Source organism: Oncorhynchus mykiss, chromosome 18, assembly GCF_013265735.2.
Source record: "Oncorhynchus mykiss isolate Arlee chromosome 18, USDA_OmykA_1.1, whole genome shotgun sequence".
Classification (NCBI taxonomy): domain Eukaryota; kingdom Metazoa; phylum Chordata; class Actinopteri; order Salmoniformes; family Salmonidae; genus Oncorhynchus; species Oncorhynchus mykiss.
This window is the reverse complement of record NC_048582.1, coordinates 19,257,255-19,281,405: the sequence shown is the minus strand read 5'-3', so window position 1 is coordinate 19,281,405 and position 24,151 is coordinate 19,257,255. Positions and strand designations below refer to the sequence as shown.

General features: G+C 44.5%; 1 protein-coding gene across 1 annotated transcript in view; it reads right to left on the bottom strand.

The window, feature by feature from the left end:
• Positions 1 to 18,240, bottom strand: part of LOC110495749 (heparan-sulfate 6-O-sulfotransferase 1-A) — a 23,098-nt gene extending 4,858 nt beyond the window's left edge. Inside the window, exon 1 of the mRNA XM_021571152.2 lies at positions 17,379 to 18,240. Coding sequence (XP_021426827.1) covers positions 17,379 to 17,881 — 503 coding nt within the window. The 5' untranslated portion in view covers positions 17,882 to 18,240. The remainder of the gene's footprint in view (positions 1 to 17,378) is intronic.
• Positions 18,241 to 24,151: the final 5,911 nt, after the last annotated feature.

The window sequence follows — 24,151 nt, the reverse complement described above, 5'->3', positions numbered from 1 at the left end:
CACTCTCTCCTCCCCCTGTCTCCCTTTTCTTTCTCTCTCCCTTTATTCTCCATCCCTCTTTATCCTTCTCCTCACCCTCTATCCCCCTCTTATCTCTCTTTCTCTATCCTCCTTCCGTTCCCTTTCTCTCTATCCTCCCTCCTATTCCTTCTCTCCCTCCATCCTCTCATCTCACTCTCTATCCTCCCTCCTTTTCGTCTCCCTGTTTCTCTCTCAATCCCCTCTCCCTCTCGTCATCTTACTCAAATCACTGCAACATTCTGCATTTCTCCCAAATGTCCTCACCTACCGTCAAAAGATATTTCCCCTCTAAGCAAGGAAAGGGAAACATCCACACACTGTCTGTCTGGCTGGAGTTGTATTAAGCTGCTTATTTCTTTGGCGGCAGAGATAAGTCAATCCAAACTCATATTTACACATGAAGAGAGAGAGAGAGGGGGAGAGCAAGAGTGAACTGCCAACATTTATTCCTGTAACCATAACCAAATATGTGTGTATGTGAAAAGTATCAACGTTCTTTCTAGGGAAAGCCCTTGGCCTGTCTCCTCTCCTCAGGCCTCTCAGACTGTGGGATCCGGAGCCAACGGAATGTACTAGCTGTACATTCTGATGATATCAGCCCTTGTCATCAGGGTGTGTGTAAACTGATTCCCTTGACCTCAGTATCTGGGGCAGGCAAGCAGCAAGAAACAGCTTGTTTTAGGTATTTCCCCCAGCACACACACACACACACACACACACACACACACAGGATAGGGATGAAGAGGGAGTTAAAGACAGGAGGGGAGAGGTGAGTGACTGACTGGCTTTAAGGTAGGTTGGGGTAATCAAGGACTGCTTAATGAGGTTAACAGAGTGACAGATGGCGTTAGTGACACACAGACACACACCCCTCCCCTCAGGCCAGGATTAGTGTGTGTCATATCGTGGCTGGAGATGGGAGTGTGAAATTGGAGTGATAAGGTATTTAACATTTAAACACTCTAGACCTCCCCTTCTTTCCTCTCCTCTCCTCTCCTCTCCTCCCCTTCCTTCCTTCCTTCCATAGTATTACCACTAGTCTGTCCGTGTCATGGAAAAGGTAGGTCATGGTGAGTATGTTTAAACACTGTTCTATAAGATACTACATACTTACTTAACAAGGGGATGATCCCCTAAACCAATCCGATAAGACAGTCTGTCTGCCCCCTCGCCAGCACCCACCTAACCTTATTACCGAAATAACCTCAAGAGGCAATAGTCAAGTCTAGTCCAAACAAAGAAGAGACAGAGAGAGAGGCAGAAAGAGAGAAGAGCCCTACAGGCATAAATACCATTTAGACACTTTGCATATCTGCTTGTTACAGACAGACAGACAGACGAGTCAACAGCCATCCGGCCTAGTGCTTTCTGGGCCCGGCGAGAAGCCTGGGGCTGGATTAGAGAACTTATCAGGGGACTGAGTGTTTTCCCTGGGGAGAGGGAGGGGAAGGATGAGTGATGTGAGCGTGTGTGTGTCGGGGGTCTCTGCCAAACATGGGCCACCTGTTTAAAGTAGGCCAAGGGGCTAATGAGCCACGCCTGGGGGAGTGTGAGGGAGGGGGGAAACCACAGATTCCTAAGAAAAAGGGGAAAGACAGGAGAGGAAAGGGGGGAATAATGAAATATTGTGCAACAGGGGCAACAACAGTCGTTCTTGTACAGAGCGATGTGTGTGTTCCCCCACATAAAGGGCAGGGTGAAAGAGGCCTTTTGTCTGAGAGTGTAACTCGAGCTCCAGGCGTCACACAGACGCGCATACGAACACGTTAACACGCAAAGGTCACCAACATAATGAGTGAATTGGGAAGTCCGATTTGTTTTTAACCCAACATTTTTCCAACACGTATGAACGCACGCAAGCTACACACACACACCCACACACTGATGGCAGCTGCAAACGCAGAGATTAAGGCCAGTGTGACGGACATGCTTATGGCTCCAGCTCAGAAAGAGAGAGGGAGGAAATAGAGAGAGAGAAAACTAAAAGATAAAATTAAGTGAAAATGTGCTCATTAAAGCCACACTCTGTAAGCAGGCCAGCATCAAACCGAAGGATAAACTTCATTGAAATAACTGGTCAACTTAGACTGTGGCTTTTACATTGTAAAGGAAGACAGTTGCATGTCCAGGCTTTCTGTCGGTGTTTAAACCCCTACTTTACTTTATGGATCTGAACACTGCTAGGGGCAATTTCAGTTCCCCTGAGCTAATGTCCTTCTCCCCCCCACCCCCCTGTCTATCTCTTTCTATTCCTCCTCTCCCTATCATGCTATCAAAAAAAGAAGAGGAATGAGAAAAGGGGAGGTAAGAGGAGAGAGAAAGAGATGGGCTGAGTGTCTTTGTGTGATCAGTTCATTGATATGACATGTTGATTCTCTCTGCTCAGACGAGAGGCTGCATCTCTCCATCCTCCCCCCTCTTTAATCCCTGTGACATCTCACCCCCCTAATCAACCCTTCACCTCTCCTCTCATCCCTCCCCTGATCCAGACAGATGCTCCCCTGTGATGCCCTCCTATGTGTGTGTGTGTGTGTGTGTGTGTGTGTGTCCATCCTAGGCAGACGCTCCCCCTGTGATCCCAATCCCAGATCAGATGCACTGGAATTCCAAGCCGGCCCAGCTGTCGTCTTGGCAATGCTCGTGATTGTCTGATTACCATGGCCAATCGACACACACACACACACACACACACACACACACACACACACACACACACACACACCATTTATTTTCGTGAAATCTCAGAACATTTTGGAGCGTAGAAATATTTGACATTTAAAAATCCTATTTTACCTAACCCCTAACGCTAATCTTATCCCCAAAACCATAACCCTTAAGCTTAAAATAGCATTTGAACAAATCCAGGACCTGAAAAAAGTCCTGACTTTTCAAAACAGTTCTTGTTTCCTTATCTTATCAGGACATTCAGGTGAATTAATAGGACATTGGGATCATGATAGGAAACACAAACAACTCCTCAGAGCAGAAATACAGACTGTTGAGGGAAAAGAGATCACCAACTCCCTCATCTTATGCTCCTCTGGTCCTAAGACCCAGACTTACCCATCTTACTGCACTCAACCATGGTGTGTTTGTGTGTGTGTGTATGTGTGTGAAGCTCTCCAGACCCGACCAGCCCCAGGGAACAGAATTCCACTAATGAGGGAGGAATCAGAGAGAATCCAAGGATTCTTAAACAAATCCCAGATAAGACCCTGGGTGTGTGTGTGGCTGTAAACCTCCCACACTGAGTCAAGGCCTGCATTCTCAACTAGCCTTCTACTATACTGTGTGTGTGTGTGTGTGTGTGTGTGTGTGTGTGTGTGTGTGTGTGTGTGTGTGTGTGTGTGTGTGTGTGTGTGTGTGTGGAGACGTTAAACATTAACGCAGCAGAATACTCAGACTTCAGACCCGCCGGCAGATCCCCATCTCACCTACACTGTCTGTCTGTCTGTCCGTCTGTCCGTCTGTCCGAATGTCCGTCTGTCCGTCTGTCCGTCTGTCCGTCTGTCCGTCTGTCTGTCTGTCTGTCTGTCTGTCTGTCTGTCTGTCTCTGTCTGTCTGTCTGTCTGTCTGTCTGTCTAACAGAGCGTTTATCAGTTCTGCCCTTTGGAGTGGTTGCTGTGGGTTACTGATTAATCTTTGATAAGAGAAGAGATAGGGAAGCAGAGAGAGAGAGACAGAAAGAGAGAGAGAGAGAGAGAGAGAGAGAGAGAGAGAGAGAGAGAGAGAGAGAGAGAGAGAGAAAGAGAGAGAGACTGAGTGTCTTGTTGGGCTTGGGTTCTATAATGATAGATTTTACACTCATTGTCATTGACTGCAGACAACTAGTCTCTGGAGCACCATGAGTCTGGCAAGTGAGACGATCAGACAAGTCATTTCTCTGACAGGGCTCAACTTGAGAGTTTCTCAATACAGAGTGTTGTATAACTGTCTAGACCCCTGGAAGGTCCAATAAAAGTCCAATAAAAGGGGATACGGAGTTGGCTCAACATCTCCCTGTCTGTACTTCTAATTTTACTTTATTTTACTAGGCAAGTCAGTTAAGAACATATTCTTATTTTCAATGACGGCCTAGGAACAGTGGGCTAACTGCCTGTTCAGGGGCAGAACGACATATTTGTACCTTGTACCTGTGGGATTTGAACTTGCAACCTTTCGGTTACTAGTTCAATGCTCTAACCACTAGACTACCTTGCTGCCCCAAAGAGGGCAACGTGTCCCTACTGGAACCTGACTGTCAGCACACTGCTTTATTGGGGGGGGGGAATGGAGATTTCAGAGCGACACAGGGGGAACGATTAAAACGAGACACAGAGAAGGAATCTGCCAAGTGGTCCTACTACTATCTTACAGTTGATCAGTGGTCATGCTGCATGCAACGCACACACCTCCACTTGGGGAATGTGATCCGGTTGTCAGTGGATACCAACGTTGTCCCAGAGCGGCAGAATGATGTCACACAAACCCAGTCCTTATTGTTGATGTGGTCCAGCTGTCATCAAGCTCTCATATCCTCCCTCCCTACCTCCTCTCCTGTATGTGGGCACACATTCTGGAGACTGCTTTCTGTCTAGGCATGAGGCATCAAGACTCAACCTGGCTTACCTGATACGGAGGTCAGGAAATGACCAATAGGATGCCAGAGAGAGAGAGAGAGAAGTTAGACAAAAAATGTTGATGCGATGGTTTCAAAACTCAGATACCATCATGTCCAACAGCTCGTTTCTGCTCTTGTATTATGAAGCCAGGATAGTAGGCTGCAGAATAACCATTTGAGTGTGAGTACGTTTAAATTAAAGGATGACATTTTTTTTAAATCGTCAACTGCACACAAGAGCCAACCGAAACTTAGACATCCGCTTGTACCTCCCGTTTTCAAGGGGTTGGTTCACAAGGGGCTGCTGCAGTGGACGTCTGGGGAGATGTTGTTGTCCGGGGTTAACTGCCTTCCTTGAAGGAAAAACAACAGATCTTTCACTTAGTCGGTTTGGGGATTTGAACTGGCAACCTTTCGGGTTACTGGCCCAACGCTGCAACCAATAGGCCAGCTGCTGTGCTGAATTCTAGATGTGTGTCTATTGTCAGAGCCTTTCTGTGATCATCAGTCACACACAAAAGGGTTACCCTCGTTGTGGCGATTAACATTCCACACTGGGGGAGGTGATGAAACAATCCTTTCTCTAGTGACTTTCTCCTCTCTCTTTATTGCCCACCCTCTCCCTCCCTATCTCTCTCTCTCTCTCTCTCTCTCTCTCTCTCTCTCTCTCAGTGTTCTGACGAGTGCAGTATTGGGGACTGTAGTTGTGTCTGTAGTAAGGCTTGTCATTCTGGTTAGCTGTGTCTAGGCATGATGAGACTGGCCCTGGGCTTATATCAACATCACTGACTGACTCCTCAAACAAATCTGGAGACACATACAGTCTCACCCTCTCTCGCATGCACGCACGCACACACACACACACGTGACATTTAACATGCACAAGTCAGGACACAGGCTTATTAATGAGAACAGGTCAAATCAAACACAAAATAAACAATTATTTATAAAACACACACACACACCCTCAAACGAACTATAGGCAAAAGGCATTGTGGGTGACCGAGTTTAGAAAGCTCTCTTCAGGCACTGTTGACTGACATTTACATGAAACAAATAGGGTGAAGGACAAAAACACAGGAATGAAGGAGAGACCAAAGAGCTCATGACAGGGAGGAGACAACGGGCCATGTGAGAGACCAAACGCAAGCAACACATAACACGGTGACATCACTACATGAATCACACACACACACATTTTCATATGACTCATGCACACAAAAACATCATACTCGTCAAGAACTTCCAGCCTTTTTTATTACAGAGTTTGTGTGTGTGCGTGTGTGTCGGTCTCAGAAAGTGCTGATTGTTAAGAGTCAGATGTTATGGAGAAGAGAGGAGATGTAATGTAGCATCCCTCTCTCTGCCTCCTCCGCTCGATCTCCCGCCCTTCCTCCTTCTCCAGATAGATCTTTTGTCTGTCATGGCTGGGAAGCTGCTATTTTTCAGGTCACTGGGTATTGCTACTCAGCAGGGGTCCACACACACACACACACACACACACACACACACACACACACACACACACACACACACACACACACACACACACACACACACACCCTCCAGGTGGGGCGAGGGATTATCGAGACAGCCCTTTGTGTCATCTGATGAGGAGAAAAGAAAGAGAGAGTAGATGAAGAGAGAGAGAAGAGGAGGAGGAACAGACGGTGTGTGGAGGAGATCATTAGTTAGTGGGTGTGAGTGTTTGAGAAGCACAAACATTACGACCATGTGCCCAATCATCAGGTACGGGCACGTGTGTGTGTGTGTACACGTACGGGAGTAGGTTCAGACTACATTGTGTGTGGTTGAGTGAGTGTGTGAGTGTGTGTGTGTTTATAAACTCTGCTTTGTGACTCAGAGGTCCCCTGTGGTCAAGAAGCAGATCTTCTCTCTTCTGCACACATTATTTTCTTCTTCTCCTTGCTCACTTTTCATACACTCCCCGTCTTCCCCCTTTCTCTTTTCTTACACTCCCCGTCTTCCCCCTTTCTCTTTTCATACACTCCCCGTCTTCCCCTTTTCTCTTTTCATACACTCCCCATCTTCCCCTTTTCACTTTTCATACACTCCCCGTCTTCCCCTTTTCACTTTTCATACACTCCCCGTCTTCCCATTTTCACTTTTCATACACTCCCCGTCTTCCCCCTTTCTCTTTTCATACACTCCCCGTCTTCCCCTTTTCTCTTTTCATACACTCCCCATCTTCCCCTTTTCACTTTTCATACACTCCCCGTCTTCCCCTTTTCACTTTTCATACACTCCCCGTCTTCCCCCTTTCTCTTTTCATACACTCCCCGTCTTCCCCTTTTCTCTTTTCATACACTCCCCATCTTCCCCTTTTCACTTTTCATACACTCCCCGTCTTCCCCTTTTCACTTTTCATACACTCCCCGTCTTCCCCTTTTCTCTTTTCATACACTCCCCATCTTCCCCTTTTCACTTTTCATACACTCCCCGTCTTCCCCTTTTCTCTTTTCATACACTCCCCGTCTTCCCCTTTTCACTTTTCATACACTCCCCGTCTTCCCCTTTTCACTTTTCATACACTCCCCGTCTTCCCCCTTTCACTTTTCATACACTCCCCGTCTTCCCCCTTTCACTTTTCATACACTCCCCGTCTTCCCCTTTTCACTTTTCATACACTCCCCGTCTTCCCCTTTTCACTTTTCATACACTCCCCGTCTTCCCCCTTTCACTTTTCATACACTCCCCGTCTTCCCATTTTCACTTTTCATACACTCCCCGTCTTCCCCCTTTCTCTTTTCATACACTCCCCGTCTTCCCCTTTTCTCTTTTCATACACTCCCCATCTTCCCCTTTTCACTTTTCATACACTCCCCGTCTTCCCCTTTTCACTTTTCATACACTCCCCGTCTTCCCCCTTTCTCTTTTCATACACTCCCCGTCTTCCCCTTTTCTCTTTTCATACACTCCCCATCTTCCCCTTTTCACTTTTCATACACTCCCCGTCTTCCCCTTTTCACTTTTCATACACTCCCCGTCTTCCCCTTTTCTCTTTTCATACACTCCCCATCTTCCCCTTTTCACTTTTCATACACTCCCCGTCTTCCCCTTTTCTCTTTTCATACACTCCCCGTCTTCCCCTTTTCACTTTTCATACACTCCCCGTCTTCCCCTTTTCACTTTTCATACACTCCCCGTCTTCCCCCTTTCACTTTTCATACACTCCCCGTCTTCCCCCTTTCACTTTTCATACACTCCCCGTCTTCCCCTTTTCACTTTTCATACACTCCCCGTCTTCCCCTTTTCACTTTTCATACACTCCCCGTCTTCCCCCTTTCACTTTTCATACACTCCCCATCTTCCCCTTTTCACTTTTCATACACTCCCCGTCTTCCCCCTTTCTCTTTTCATGCACTCCCCGTCTTCCCCCTTTCTCTTTTCATACACTCCCCGTCTTCCCCTTTTCACTTTTCATACACTCCCCGTCTTCCCCCTTTCACTTTTCATACACTCCCCGTCTTCCCCCTTTCACTTTTCATACACTCCCCGTCTTCCCCCTTTCACTTTTCATACACTCCCCGTCTTCCCCCTTTCACTTTTCATACACTCCCCGTCTTCCCCCTTTCTCTTTTCATACACTCCCCGTCTTCCCCTTTTCACTTTTCATACACTCCCCGTCTTCCCCTTTTCACTTTTCATACACTCCCCGTCTTCCCCTTTTCACTTTTCATACACTCCCCGTCTTCCCCCTTTCACTTTTCATACACTCCCCGTCTTCCCCTTTTCACTTTTCATACACTCCCCATCTTCCCCTTTTCACTTTTCATACACTCCCCGTCTTCCCCCTTTCTCTTTTCATGCACTCCCCGTCTTCCCCCTTTCTCTTTTCATACACTCCCCGTCTTCCCCTTTTCACTTTTCATACACTCCCCGTCTTCCCCCTTTCACTTTTCATACACTCCCCGTCTTCCCCCTTTCACTTTTCATACACTCCCCGTCTTCCCCCTTTCACTTTTCATACACTCCCCGTCTTCCCCCTTTCTCTTTTCATACACTCCCCGTCTTCCTTCTTTCACTTTTCATACACTTCCCGTCTTCCCCCTTTCACTTTTCATACACTCCCCGTCTTCCCCCTTTCACTTTTCATACACTCCCCGTCTTCCCCCTTTCTCTTTTCATACACTCCCCGTCTTCCCCCTTTCACTTTTCATACACTCCCCGTCTTCCCCCTTTCACTTTTCATACACTCCCCGTCTTCCCCCTTTCACTTTTCATACACTCCCCGTCTTCCCCTTTTCTCTTTTCATACACTCCCCGTCTTCCCCCTTTCTCTTTTCATACACTCCCCGTCTTCCCCTTTTCACTTTTCATACACTCCCCGTCTTCCCCCTTTCTCTTTTCATACACTCCCCGTCTTCCCCTTTTCACTTTTCATACACTCCCCGTCTTCCCCTTTTCACTTTTCATACACTCCCCGTCTTCCCCTTTTCATACACTCCCCGTCTTCCCCCTTTCTCTTTTCATACACTCCCCGTCTTCCCCCTTTCACTTTTCATACACTCCCCGTCTTCCCCCTTTCTCTTTTCATACACTCCCCCGTCTTCCCCCTTTCTCTTTTCATACACTCCCCCGTCTTCCACCTTTCTCTTTTCATACACTCTCCCACTCTCTTTTCATACACTCCCCGTCTTCCCCCTTTCTCTTTTCATACACTCTCCCACTCTCTTTTCATACACTCCCCCATCTTCCTCCTTTCTCTTTTCATACACTCTCCCACTCTCTTTTCATACACTCCCCCTTTCTTTCCCCCCCTCTCTTTTAGTCTAGTCTGAATAGGCTGTGTCAGTGATGAGTGACTGGTGAATGGAGCTTGTGTGTGTGTGTGTGTGTCTTTGAAGTCAAGAGTCAGAGTAGAAGCAGTGAAGCGAGAGAGAAGGGAGGTGAGTGGAGTGGTGGGGGAAACACACAGACACGCATGCATGCACGCACACACAAACGTACCCACATTCAGTGTCCTTCCTTGCTTCTACCCATGATGCAAATCTCCAGTGCTCTGTGATGCAGAGCTAAGTGTGTGTATGTGTGTGTGTGTGTGTGTGTGTATATACTACATGACCAAAAATATGTGGACATCTGTTCATTGAAAATCTAATTCTAAACTCATGGGCATTAATATGGAGTTGGTCCCCCCTTTGCTGCTATAACAGACTCCACTCATCTGGGAAGGCTTTCTACTAGATGTTGGAACGTCGCGGGGACAGATGATTTTTACGCGCTACACGCTTCAGCACTCAGCGGTCCCGTTCTGTGATATTGTGTGGCCTACCACTTTGCGGCTAAGCCATTGTTGCTCCGAGACATTTCAACTTCACAATAACAACACTTACAGTTGACTGGGGCAGCTCTAGTAGGGCAGAAATTTGATGAACTGACTTGTTGGAAAGGTGGCATCCTATGACGGTGCCACGTTTAAAGTCTCTGAGCTCTTCAGTAAGGCCATTCTACTGCCAATGTTTGTCTATGGATATTGCATGGCTGTGTGCTCGATTTTAGGCACCTGTCAGCAATGGGTGTGGCTGAAATAGCCAAATCCACTCATTTGAAGGGGTGTCCAATACTTCTATCTCAAACTCAGATAAGCACTTCCTGACCCTGATGCATCATTTCTCCTCTGCGCAGAAAACTGGCACACAGGAAACAGATACGTGTGTCTGTGACACAGTCTGGAATTTGCATCTTCCCACAATTCAATTAGCATGCCTGTCAGACCATGGACTCTGTTCACATTCTTCCCCTAACCGCCACTCACGCACGCACGCACGCACGCACGCACACACACACACACACACACACACACACACACACACACACACACACACACACACACACACACAAAATAAATGTCCTCTTCTTGCTAATCAGTCACTGGCCAGCAGTGGTGGTCGGTGCCATTTAAGATGAGGGAGGATGACTTTTATTTTTTATAAACATGACCTTATTTATATTACAGCATATTGGATGACTGTCATTCATATTACATTCACCCAGCTCAATGTAACATTGATAGGTTTAGGCTACTACACGATGTGAATTTTCCCTGTACCCATCATGGGGTTGCTATAACCTAGTCTATGATTTAACGTTGACAACGTAGGTGCACAGGTCAAGAGAATCTTCATTAATCAAGGTGACAAGCAGTGAGGCATTCAATACCTCCTTGCACACTCTTGCCTGCATCTAGCTGATCTAGAGTGTAATCATTAGTCCAACAGTTGCAAAAAGAGAGATTCTATTGGACAAATTCAGGTATGTTTATCTGCATTTCATGCCGTTTGCTTCCATTTAGGAAACATTTTAACAGAATCGGTGTAATGAATACACCCCTGATCATAAGCAAACACAGTGCACTTTCATAGCAGCCACATACAAACAGCTCGTTGTATATACAGTACCAGTCAAAAGTTTGGATATACCTACTCATTCATTATTTTTACTATTTTCTACATTGTAGAATAATAGTGAAGACATCAAAACTATGAAATAACACATTTGGAATCATGCAGTAACCAAAAAAGTGTTAGACAAATCAAAATATATTTTATATTTGAGATTCTTCAAAGTAGCCACCCTTTGCCTTGATTACAGCTTTGCACACTAATGGCATTCTCTCAACCAGCTTCATGAGGAATGCTTTCTTGAAGGAGTTCCCACATATGCTGAGCACTTGTTGGCTGCTTTTCCTTCAATTTGCGGTCCAACTCATCCCAAATCATCTCAATTGGGTTGAGGTCGGGTGATTGTGGAGGCCGGGTCATCTGATGCAGCACTCCATCACTCTCCTTCTTGTTCAAATAGCCCTTACACAGCCTGTAGGTGTGTTGGGTCATTGTCCTGTTGAAAAACAAATGATAGTGGGACAGTATCGCGGCAGAATGCTGTGGTAGCCATGCTGGTTAAGTGTGCCTTGAATTCTAAATAAATCACTGACAGTATCATCAGCAAAGCTCCCCCACACTATCACACCTGCGGAGATCATCCATTCAGCTACTCTGTGTCTCACAAAGACACAGCGGTCGGAACAACAACAAAAAAATCACAAATTTTGACTCGTCAGACCAAAGGACTGATTTCTATTGCTCATGTTTCTTGGCCAAAGCAAGCCTCTTATTAGTATTATTGGTGTCCTTTAGTAGTGAATTCTTTGCAGCAATTTGACCATGAAGGTCTGATTCAAGCAGTCTCCTCTGAACAGTTGATGTTGAGATGTGTCTGTTACTTGAACTCTGTGAAGCATTTATTTGGGCTGCATTCTGAGGTGCAGTTAACTCTAATGAACTTATCTCAGCAGCAGAGGTAACTCTGGGTCTTCCTTTCCAGTGGCGGTCCTCATGAGAGCCAGTTTCATCATAGAGCTTAAATGGTTTTTGCGACTGCACTTAAAGTTCTTCAAAATTTTCCAGATTGACTGACCTTCATGTTTTAAAGTAATGGTGGAATTTAATTTCTCTTTGCTTATTTGAGCTGTTCCTGCCATAACATGGACTTGGTCGTGGACCAAATAATCTTCTGTACAGCAACCCTACCTTGTCACAACACAACTGACTGGATTATACACATTAAGATGGAAAGACATTCCACAAATTAACAAGGCACACCTGTTAACTGAAATGCATTCCAGGTGACTACCTCATGAAGCTGGTTGAGAGAATGCCCAGAGTGTGCAAAGCAACAACAACAAAAAATACAGTTGAAGTCGGAAGTTTACATACACTTAGGTTGGAGACTTTAAAACTCGTTTCTCAACCACTCCACAAATTTCTTGTTAACCAACTATAGTTTTGGCAAGTCGGTTAAGACATCTACTTAGTGCATGACACAAGTACTTTCTCCAACAATTGTTTACAGACAGATTATTTCACTTATAATTCACTGTATCACAATTCCAGTGGGTCAGAAGTTTACATACACTAAGTTGACTGCCTTTAAACAGCATGGAAAATTCCAGAAAATAATGTACTGGCTTTAGAAGCTTCTGATGGGCTAATTGACATCATTTGAGTCAATTAGAGGTGTACCTGTGGATGTATTTCAAGGCCTCCCTTCAAACTCAGTGCCTCTTTACTTGACATCATGAGAAGATCAAAAGAAATCAGCCAAGACCTCAGGAAGAAAATTGTAGACCTCCAGAAGTCTGGTTCATCATTGCGAGCAATTTCCGAACGCCTGAAGGCACCACGTTCATCTGTACAAAGAATAGTACGAAAGTATGAAAACCATGGGACCAATCAGCCGTCATACCGCTCAGGAAGGAGACGTGTTCTGTCTCCTAGAAATGAACGTACTTTGGTGCGAAAAGTGCAAATCAATCCCAGAACAACAGCAAAGGACCTTGTGAAGATGCTGGAGGAAACAGGTACAAAAGTATCTATATCCACAGTAAAACGAGTCCTATATCGACATAACCTGAAAGGCCACTCAGCAAGGAAGAAGCTACTGCTCCCCAACCGCCATAAAAAAGCCAGACTAAGGTTTACAACTGCACACGGAGACAAAGATTGTACTTTTAGGAGAAATGTCCTATGGTCTGATGAAAAAAAATAGAACTGTTTGGCTATAATGGCCATCGTTATATTTGGAGGAAAAAGGGGGAGGCTTGCAAGCTGAAGAACACCATCTCATCCGTGAAGCACAGGGATGGCAGCATCATGTTGTGGGGGTGCTTTGCTGAGAGGAGGGACTGATACACTTCTCAGCAAGGAAGAAGCCACTGTTCCAAAACCGTCAACCGTCATTTGCGACCAAGCTTTAACTTCTTGACTGATGTCTTGAGATGTTGCTTCAATATATCCACATAATTTTCCTACCTCATGATGCCATCTATTTTGTGAAGTGCACCAGTCCCTCCTGCAACAAAGCACCCCCACAACATGATGCTGCCACCCCCGTGCTTAACAGATGGGATGGTGTTCGTCGGTTTGCAAGCCTCCCCCTTTTTCCTCCAAACATAACGATGGTCATTACGGCCAAACAGGCTTTATTTATTTTTTCATCAGACCAGAGGACATTTCTCCAAAAAGTATGATATTTGTCTCCGTGTGCAGTTGCAAACCGTAGTCTGACTTTTTTATGACGGTTTTGGAGCAGTGGCTTCTTCCTTGCTGAGAAGCCTTTCAGATTATGTCGATATAGGACTTGTTTTACTGTGGATATAGATTATTTTTGTACCTGTTTCCCCCAGCATCTTCACAAGTTCCTTTGCTGTTGTTCTGGGATTGATTTGCACTTTTCGCACCAAAGTACGTTCATTTCTAGGAGACAGAACACGTCTCCTTCCTGAGCGGTATGACGGCTGATTGGTCCCATGGTTTTCATACTTTCGTACTATTCTTTGTACAGATGAACGTGGTACCTTCAGGCGTTCGGAAATTGCTCCCAATGATGAACCAGACTTCTGGAGGGCTACAATTTTCTTCCTGAGGTCTTGGCTGATTTATTTTGATCTTCTTATGATGTCAAGTAAAGAGGCACTGAGTTTGAAGGTAGGCCTTGAAATACATCCACAGGTACACCTCTAATTGACTCAAATGATGTCAATTAGCCCATCAGAAGCTTCTAAAGCTATGACATTATTTTCTGGAATTTTCCATGCTGTTTAAAGGCACAGTCAACTTAGTGTATGTAAACTTCTGACCCACTGGAATTGTGGTAGTGAATTATAAGCGTAATGATCTGTCTTGTAAGCAATTGTTGGAGAAAGTACTTGTGTCATTCACTAAGTAGATGTCCTAACCGACTTGCCAAAACTATATTTTGTTAACAAGACATTTGTGGAGTGGTTGAAAAATGAGTTTTAATGACTCCAACCTAAGTGTATGTAAACTTCCGACTTCCACTGTATGTTTGTTTGTGTGTCTGCTTGTGTGTGTATGTGTGTACACACACACACACACAACGCAGCACTCTCTAACAGCGACATGACACCAAAAACACAGTGAGAATGAAGCAAACTGTGACAATTTCCACAGTGCAGGCTCTCCCTCTCTAACCATCTCTCCCCTGCTACCCATCCTCTTTCTCTCTCTCCCCCGCCATCTCTCTCTCTACCCCGTCTCCCATCGCCAGTGTCTCTCTACCCGTGGTTTCTCCCTCTATTTCAGCAGAAGTGACAGCCATACAGTCTCTCACAATGTTTTCACTATTCCGAACATACAGTGAGTGTTCAAAACATTCCGAACATCTTCCTAATATTGAGTTGCACCCTCTTTTGTCTTCAGAACAGCCTCCATTCCTCAGGGCATGGACTCTACAAGGTGTGGAAAGCTTTCCACAGGGATGATGGCCCATGTTGACTCCAATACTTCCCACAGTTGTTTCAAGTTGGCTGGATGTCCTCTGGGTGGTGGACCATTCTTGACACACACGCAAAACTGTTGAATGTGAAAAACCCAGCAGCGTTACAGTTCTTGACACAAATCCGGTGCACTTGCCACCTACTACCATACCCCGTTCAAAAGCACTTAAATCTTGTCTTGCCCATTCACCCTCTGAATGGCACACATACACATTCAATGTCTCAATTGTTTCAAGGCTTAAAAATCCTTATTTAACCTGTCTCCTCCCCTTCATCTACACGGACTGAAGTGGATTTAACAAGTGACATCAATAAGGGATCATAGCTGGTCTGTCATGGAAAGAGCATGTGTTTTATGTTTTGTACACTGAGTGTAGATTTTGTGTGTGAGTTTGCACACGTGCGTGTTTGTCACCTCTTTGAAAACATCTAATTACTGCCTAAAAGCTTGCCTTGTATTCCACATAGAGAGAAAGAGAGCTAGAGAGAGAGAGAGAAAGAAAAAAACTGTAGAATGATGCCATTTTTTTATAAGATTATTCGTCTGGGAAAATGTGCACACAAATACGCAGACACACTGGTATAGGGAAAGTGAGATTCCCGGTGTGGGAATGTGGTGTTGGGATTGTAGGGATGAAGGAGTAACCATCTTTGGAATATTGAGCAGCCCGAGATGAATCCCTGATAATCTGATTGGATTAAAACACAACGACCTGTCTGGTCAGTCACGCACCCGCACACAGTTCACCCTGCAGTGATCTACGTTGTGACGCTTAAACAGAGAGTGAACCAGGCAGATTGACAGGCATGCTAATTGAATCCTCCCCCTCCACAGCAACGAAACAAAACACTCTCCGCCTTCACTCTCACCATCCTCTTCTCCATCGTTTCACTCAAAAGCCCTACCCATTTTCCCATGCCTCCCCTCATCCTCTTCTGTCCCTCGTTCCCATCTTCCTATGCCCTCCCCTCCTCTTACACTACCATCCTCTTCTACTATCTTCCTCCTCAACCCTTTCCATCCCCTCATCATCCTCCACCTCCCCCCCATCCTCTCCACTCCTCTTCCCCCTCCTCCCATTTGTAGCCATTCATTAGGACAGACAGTTGTCCATTAGCTAAAACAGACTTGTTGGAAATTGCAGTAAATACTCCATGAAAAAAGACATTTTGCCTAATGTAGAAATCACGCTCTGACAAATAGAGAGAGAAATAGGGGGAAGAGAGAGAGATGGAGAGGGGGGAAGAGAGAAAGAGAGAGCGCGAGAGAGGACCAACAGCTATAAAGCCACCAAGCGGAAAGCATGCCTGCTGTTTGATTAGAAAATGACACCATGACAGAGCAAGATAGAGGGAGGAGGGAAAGAGAGAGAGATATGGCGAAAGAAAGAGGGGGAGAGGGAAAAATAGTGTTGAGGACACAAAGACACACGCACACACAAAGTAAACTGTGTAGAAACTGATGAGAGCAGATAAACATCCTCCCTCCAGCCTCCGGAGTAGCTAGACGCATCATCACCTCTGACCATCACAGAGCCTTGTGCCAGGAATACCAGCAGTACAGTGTATGTGTGTAAGCAGCGGAAGTAATCACCAGGATTAGAGTGGAGTCAACCCCCCCGCAGGGGTCCTCTTACTTCAGCAAACATCCACCCACACACACACACATCCACCCACACACACGTACACACACACGTACACACGTACACACAGAGGACAGGAGAGAAGGGCAGGAGCCAAATCTTATCTCTGAATTAAAGTGATGATAGTTTTCTCTGCCAATCTGTCTAACAGTCTGCCTGCATAGTGATCCCTGAAGATAAAGGAGTAAGCTATGTAGCAATGAATTTCTGCATGCTAAGATCTGCTTTTCCAAAATAAACGTTCTTTCAGTAGAATCATCAATTTAGGCCTAACTGTAGTAGCAACATTTCTGATCCAATGTTGATTCAATGGTTTACAGTAATCAATATTCAACACGTTTCAAGCGTTTTACAAACCACTAAAACGATGCATCAGTGTTCAATATGCTACAACTTTGAAGAAGGATCAAGACATACTATTTTAATACTGCTTAGTTTGACAGCATGATTCTCTTATGGCTAATTCGAGTTGACAGGTGGGTTACCCTATAAATCTATCCCTTCGGATATGATAAAAACAGAACTGCTCAACACAAATTCATATGACAGCCTGTCATTAAAACACTGTCAAACAAACTGCGACGGATCTGCTACTACAGTAAGTCCACACACAGAGTGAGAGAGAATCGTCCAGGCAAGCTCCCTAATGACGTGTTCATACCACCCGATAATTAATGGTCTTCAATCTCCAACAATTGTCAATTGTCGGAGACCCACAGGCTGTGCACGCTTTTGATCCAGCCCAACACTAACACTCCTGATACAACCAGTCAACTTTCCTGTTTTATCTCACCTTTCATTTTTCATCCTGGTCTCCTTTTTATCTAGAACTCCAGGAACACAATTTTTTAGCTCGGTCCAGTCCGCGTGTAAGCCACAACTCCAACCGGTGGAGAACCGGGAGAATAACCAGGTCTCTTTTCGGTTGGGTCGATAACAGGTACACTTCTTCTGACCCGGTCTACAGTCACACGGAACCTCCAACCTCACATTCTGAACCAGGTGTCTCCCGAACGTTGTCCCTCCTGTCTTCTGAATGTGTAAAAACACGATAACGTCTTCTCCTTTGATTTCAAATTCCACCGTTCGCTCCAAATCCCGGACTGGGAAATAGTATTTCTTGACGTAGTGCGGGTCTGGGGAAGGGAAAATGTCCCCACCATCGTCCTCCTCAGTGAAATATCCGTGTGGTGAGCCGAAATTGATAACCCCAGGCGCGACGTATTGATATAAAATCAGCATAAAACAGACGGAGCCGACTACAATTAGGAGAAATTTGCTGCTCGCCTCAACCATGGTCCTTCCAATGCGGTGCAAACGTTACCATTTCCCGGTAAACAGACTCGAGGGGACCAGAACGGTGTAGCTAGAATTAATTCCTGTTGTTGTACTCTCTCTCCCCAAGCAAGCGGAACAGGACACGGTCATATCAATGGGGTAGGTTACAGAAGCGATTATGTGAATACAATGTAACTAAACTAAGCGTATTTACAGTGTACAAAGAGACCCGTAAAATCCAGCGCAACAATGTGTGTTCTCCGTTTTCTCTCGTCCCTGTGTTGTTGCGATGCATGTGTGTTTAAAGTCCTCTTCGCTGCATTACTATTGAGCTATGTACCCAGGATCCTCAGCGAAATAACCCACCTTCTATCAGCACAACACACACATTCCCAGTTTTTCTCCCCCCTCACCACCCCCCCTCTCCTCTCCACCCCCCCCCCCCCCCCCGCTCTCTCTCTCTCTCTCTCTCTCTCTCTCTCTCTCTCTCTCTCTCTCTCTCTCTCTCTCTGAAATATTGAGGAACAAGATCCGCATTGATTTCTACAGGTAGTCGTGTTCTACTATAGTTTAGCAAAGCAACTTGTAGTTTATATACAATTAAATTAAATCTATTTAAGGGTCTAAAGAATGGTGCTGCTTTATTTAATACCTAAAGAGAACACAATTGTAATAGGTACTAATTATGTAATTACCATTTTACAATGTCATTTCTTCGTGGTTTATCAAGTAGAAAACAGACTGTAAAATAAAGTTTTACTTAACCCACCAGAGATTATTTTATGTTAAAATCAGCCGTAAACCACTTAGCAAATAGCAATGTAAGGTTAGAGTATTCAATTGTCCACAGCCAGTAGAAATGAGAAGTCAACAAAATGATCAAAGGAAAACAGAAGTGTCAGAGAGCACTTAACATAGACTAACATAGACTATGCCTATTATAATTAGGCTGAACACCAAATAGGTAAAATTAAGCGACCTATTGATTAATTTAACCATGTGGTATTGTATTTTATAAATCCTACCACTGAGGAAGGCTGGGGCGTATCCTGTTGTTTCCTGGATTGCCGTTATTAATAGCAAATACTTTTTTTCGAGCCTACTCGACCACAAAAAGACTAACGAAATTTCACAGAAACATAGAACCAACCTCTCTGTGTAATATTTGGTACACGTACGGCGCTGTTTGCGTTTCTACTGCTAGAGGGAAGCGCTGAGCAGCGCTGGTCTTTTCTCCCCAGACCGAACAAGTTGTCAGACGCATAGTTAGGCCAAAATACTTCCCTCAGGCTATATTTTTGTCGGACAAGTTTTGACTTATCAGATGTTAGATTGAGAAGAAGACATGTTTCAAGCTCTAGATGTGGAGATAAATGTTTGTGTTACAGCTGAGCTGACACTAGTTTTCTGTAGGCCCATATTTCCCTTTAGGCAAGTAACCTAAAGTGAGACAGGTTAAATGCAGGTGCAGACTTTGCAGTGTAGTTGTTGTGATTAGACACAAATAGACTCTACACTTTCCATGGTGTTTTTCTGTCTGTGTGGTTGGAGGTTAGAAACAATTAACCTAACCTTGATTAAGCTGAATTAATGTCTGGCTTTAAAGGCACAATTGTATGATTTTGATTGTCATTGTAATGTGCTGATTCTTTCTTTATTTCTGTCTCGTAAATCCTTTATTTTTACAAGATCACAGCACAGCACAACTAGATGTGGGCTACACACTACACAGGCATACAGTGCATTCGGAAAGTATTTAGATCCCTTGACTTTTTTCACATTTGATACATTACAGCCTTGTGACATTTAAAAAAACAATGTCTTATCAATCTACATACAATACCCTATAATGACAAAGCAAAAATTGTTTTTTAGAAATTTTAGCAAACGTCTTTAAAAAAAAAGAGGATATATTACATTTACTTAAGTGGAAATCTGTCCTTTGGTCTGATGAGTCCAAATTTTGGATTTTTGGTTCCGACCGCTGTGTCTTTGTGAGACGCAGAGTAGCTGAACGGATGATCTCCGCATGTGTGGTTCCCTCCGTGAAGCGTGGAGGAGGAGGTGTGATGGTGTGGGGGTGCTTTGCTGGTGATTTTTTTAGAATTCAAGGCACACTTAACCAGTATGGCTACCACAGCATTTTGCAGCGATACACCATCCCATCTGGTTTGTGCTTAGTGGGACTATCATTTGTTTTTCAACAAGACAATGACCCAAAACACACCTCCAGGCTGTGAAAGGGCTATTTGACCAAGAAGGACAGCCAACAAGTGCTCAGCATATGTTGGAACTCCTTCAGAACTTTTGGAAAAGCATTCCAGGTGAAGCAGGTTGAGAGAATGCCAATAGTGTGCAAAGCTGTAATCAAGGCAAAGGGTGGCTACTTTGAAGAATCTCAAATATAAAATAATATAACATTTTGATTTGTTTAACACTTTTTTGGTTACTTCATGATTCCATATGTTATTTCATAGTTGTGATGTCTTCACTATTATACGACAGTGTAGAAAATAGTAAAAATAAATTAATACCCTTGAATGAGTAGATGTGTCCAAACTTTTGGCAGGTACTGTATGTAAATAAGGTATTTCTGTTTTTTATATGTAATATGTTTACAAAAATGTCAAAAAACTGTTTTTGCTTTGTCGTTATGGGCTATTGTGTGTAGATTGTTGAGGACACATTTTTATTTAATCCATTTTAGAATAAGGCTGTAAGGTAACAAAATGTGGATAAAGTCAACGGGTCTGAATACTTTCTGAATGCACTGTATGCTAACAATGTGGGAGTGTGTGTTGAATTATTCAAAGTGCGTATTTAAATGTGTTCTTTATTTTCCAGTGGAACAGCCCCCCTCTGTCATAGTGATGTTATTGTATTTCATCTCCTCTCAGCATTACTGTACTGTCATTATGAACAGAGTCACTTATGGATGCCATGCTGTGTTGTGCCCCCTGGCTTAGTAATACAGCCATGACAGTCTCTTTATCACCACAACGACTTTATTGTGTGTGTGTGTGTATGTAGGCCTATGCATAACCAGTAATAACATTATATACAGATCATGTGACCCATAACAATATAACAATAAAAAAATGTGCTTACACATACATTTCCTTCGTCAACACTAACCATGGGAAACCTGGTCTGTATAATGGTTGTAGACTCATATGGGAAACCTGGTCTGTTTAATGGTAGGAGAGTCATATGGGAAACCCGGTCTGTTTAATGGTAGGAGACTTATATGGGAAACCTGGTCTGTTTAATGGTAGGAGACTCATATGGGAAACCCGGTCTGTTTAATGGTAGGAGACTTATATGGGAAACCTGGTCTGTTTAATGGTAGGAGAGTCATATGGGAAACCTGGTCTGTTTAATGGTAGGAGACTCATATGGGAAACCTGGTCTGTTTAATGGTAGGAGACTCATATGGGAAACCTGGTCTGTATAATGGTAGGAGACTCATATGGGAAACCCGGTCTGTATAATGGTAGGAGACTCTTATGACCACAGCTCTTTGTTTGAGTGGGGCGACATCTGATACCATTGCTGCCCTGTTTTAAATGGAGAGAGAGAGAACGTACACACAGAAAGGCTAATGGCACTCACTCACGTTTCCTTCCATTCTCTCTTTGTAACCCCACACCCCATCTGATACACACAGGGGATTCAAATCGGAGTTCAACATTCAACCCATGTGCAATCGCTCTCTCTCTCCCTCTCACCCAGCTCTCCCTCTCCCTCTTAATGTCAGTGAGGTGACTCTGCACGCTTCTCTCTGCACTTCCCTTGTTTTCTTTCTTTCCCCTCTCTCTCACTCTCTTCCCTTGCTCCTCTCTCCTTTACGTGACCTTCTCTCCCTCTCCTGGTGGGGGGTTGATGCAACCTCTCCTTCCATCATCATCATCACCTCCATCCCTCTCTCCATGCATGTCTCTCTCCCTTCCTCTATTTCTCCATGGGGCATGTGGCTGTATAATGTGTTCACTCTGACTTCACTGTAAATAAGATTTCATTCAGTTTTATGTTGACGACAGAGAGAAGGAGAGCTGGGCAAGGAGAGAAATAGGGATAGAGAAAGCGGGAGCCAGTGTTTGGTAACAGTAAAGCCCTGTCTGTATAGAAACATTACTATAAAGGATCTTATGCTGGGCCTTGTGACTATGGAACAGCACTGCAAACACACACACACACACACACACACACACACACACACACACACACACACACACACACACACACACACACACACAACCCCCCACAGGTACATCTGCCATATTTGTATAAATATGACATTATCCAGCCGGCAGGATACACAGAGGACAGATAACAGAAAATAAAAAGGAAGGTTGTTTAGGAGCGAACTAGTCAAGATAAATCAAATCTTTTATGGAGAAAAGAATGTGTATGAAAGTGAAACTTTTTATCAAGTGCCTTTTCTTTTTATCACTCCTTCTTTCACTCGTTATATTGCTCTCTCTCTTTTTCTATCTCTCTCTCTCTCTCTCTCTTTCTCTCTCGTTCTTTAACCTTCTCTCCCCGTGGGATCAGCGTTTTCATTCCGTCACCACCTTTTTTTTTAAATGATCCCCGTTTCCATCTTTCAATAAATAATTACAGTTAAGGTGATCAATCAAAATGGAGACATTGATAACAGAGAGAAAATACCAATAGTTCCCTGGCACACTGCTCTAATGTCCTAAATACAAGTAGTGGGAGTGTGTGTGCGTATTCGTCTGTGTGTGTGTGAGTTGTAAATATGGGCTGTTTTTGGTGTGACAGCAGTTTTCAGTGATTGTGAAAGGCATCTGAAAGGAACCAGAAAACTGTTGCGTGACATATTTTGAAGTTGCTGACGTTGAGTATTATATTACCGTCAATATATGGTCTGTTGGGGGCAAAGTGGCCCATATTACACTGATGTTTTTAAGCATTTTACACTCTATGTATACCTTCAGTAAGTATTCATACCCTTTGACTTATTCCACATTTTGTTGTGTTACAGCCTGAATTTAAAGTTGATTAAATCAATCTACACACAACACCACAATGACAAAGTAAAAACATGTTTTTAGACATTTTTGCTAATTTCTTGAAAATCAAATACAGAAATATCAAATTTACATAAGTATTCACACCCATTAGTAAATACATTGTAGAATCAAATTAGGCAGCGATTACAGCGAAGTCTTTCTGGGTTAAAAGGTCTCTAAAAACTTTCCACACCTGGATTGTGCAACATTTGCCCATTATTCTTGTCAAAATCTGTGAAATTGGTTGTTGATCACTGCTAGACAATCATTTTCAGGTCTTGCTGTAGATTTTCAAGTAGATTTAAGTCAAAACTGTACCTCGGCCTCTCAGGAACATTCACTGTCTTATTGGTAAGCTACTCCAGTGTAGATTTGGCCTTGTGTTTTATAGGTTATTGTCCTGCTGAAAGATGAATTCATTGTCAGGTGCGTGAATGAGGACCCAAAAGCGAATTAACAAACAGAGTTTCTTTAATGATGAACACACGTGGGCTCAGATGGACAGGTAGATTCCGACAGGACAGGACAAGGTTGCAGCAAACACGATGATAGTCTGGTTCAGGCATGAGACACACAAACAAGAATCCGACAAAGACAGGAGCAGAAACAGAGAGAGATATAGGGACCTAATCAGAGGGAAAAAGGGAACAGGTGGGAAAAGGGGTGAATGAGGTAGTCAGAGAAGACAAGGAACAGCTGGGGAAAAGAGGGACAGAAACGGTAACCTAGTACGACCAGCAGAGGGAGACAGGGTGAAAGGAAAGGACAGAAAGACACAACATGACAATACATGACAGTACCCCCCCACTCACCGAGCGCCTCCTGGCGCACTCGAGGAGGAAACCTGGCGGCAACGGAGGAAATCCTCGATCAGCGCACGGTCCAGCACGTCCCGAGAGGGAACCCAACTCCTCTCCTCAGGACCGTACCCCTCCCAATCTACGAGGTACTGGTGACCACGGCCCCGAGGACGCATGTCCAAAATCCTACGGACCCTGTAGATGGGTGCGCCCTCGACAAGGATGGGGGGGGGGGGGGGAAGACGAGCGGGGGCGCGAAGAACGGGCTTGATACAGGAGACATGGAAGACCGGGTGGACGCGACGAAGGTATCGCGGAAGAAGAAGTCGAACTGCGACAGGATTAATGACCCGAGAAATACGGAACGGACCAATGAACCGCGGGGTCAACTTGCGAGAAGCCGTCTTAAGGGGAAGGTTCTGAGTGGAGAGCCAAACTCTCTGACCGCGACA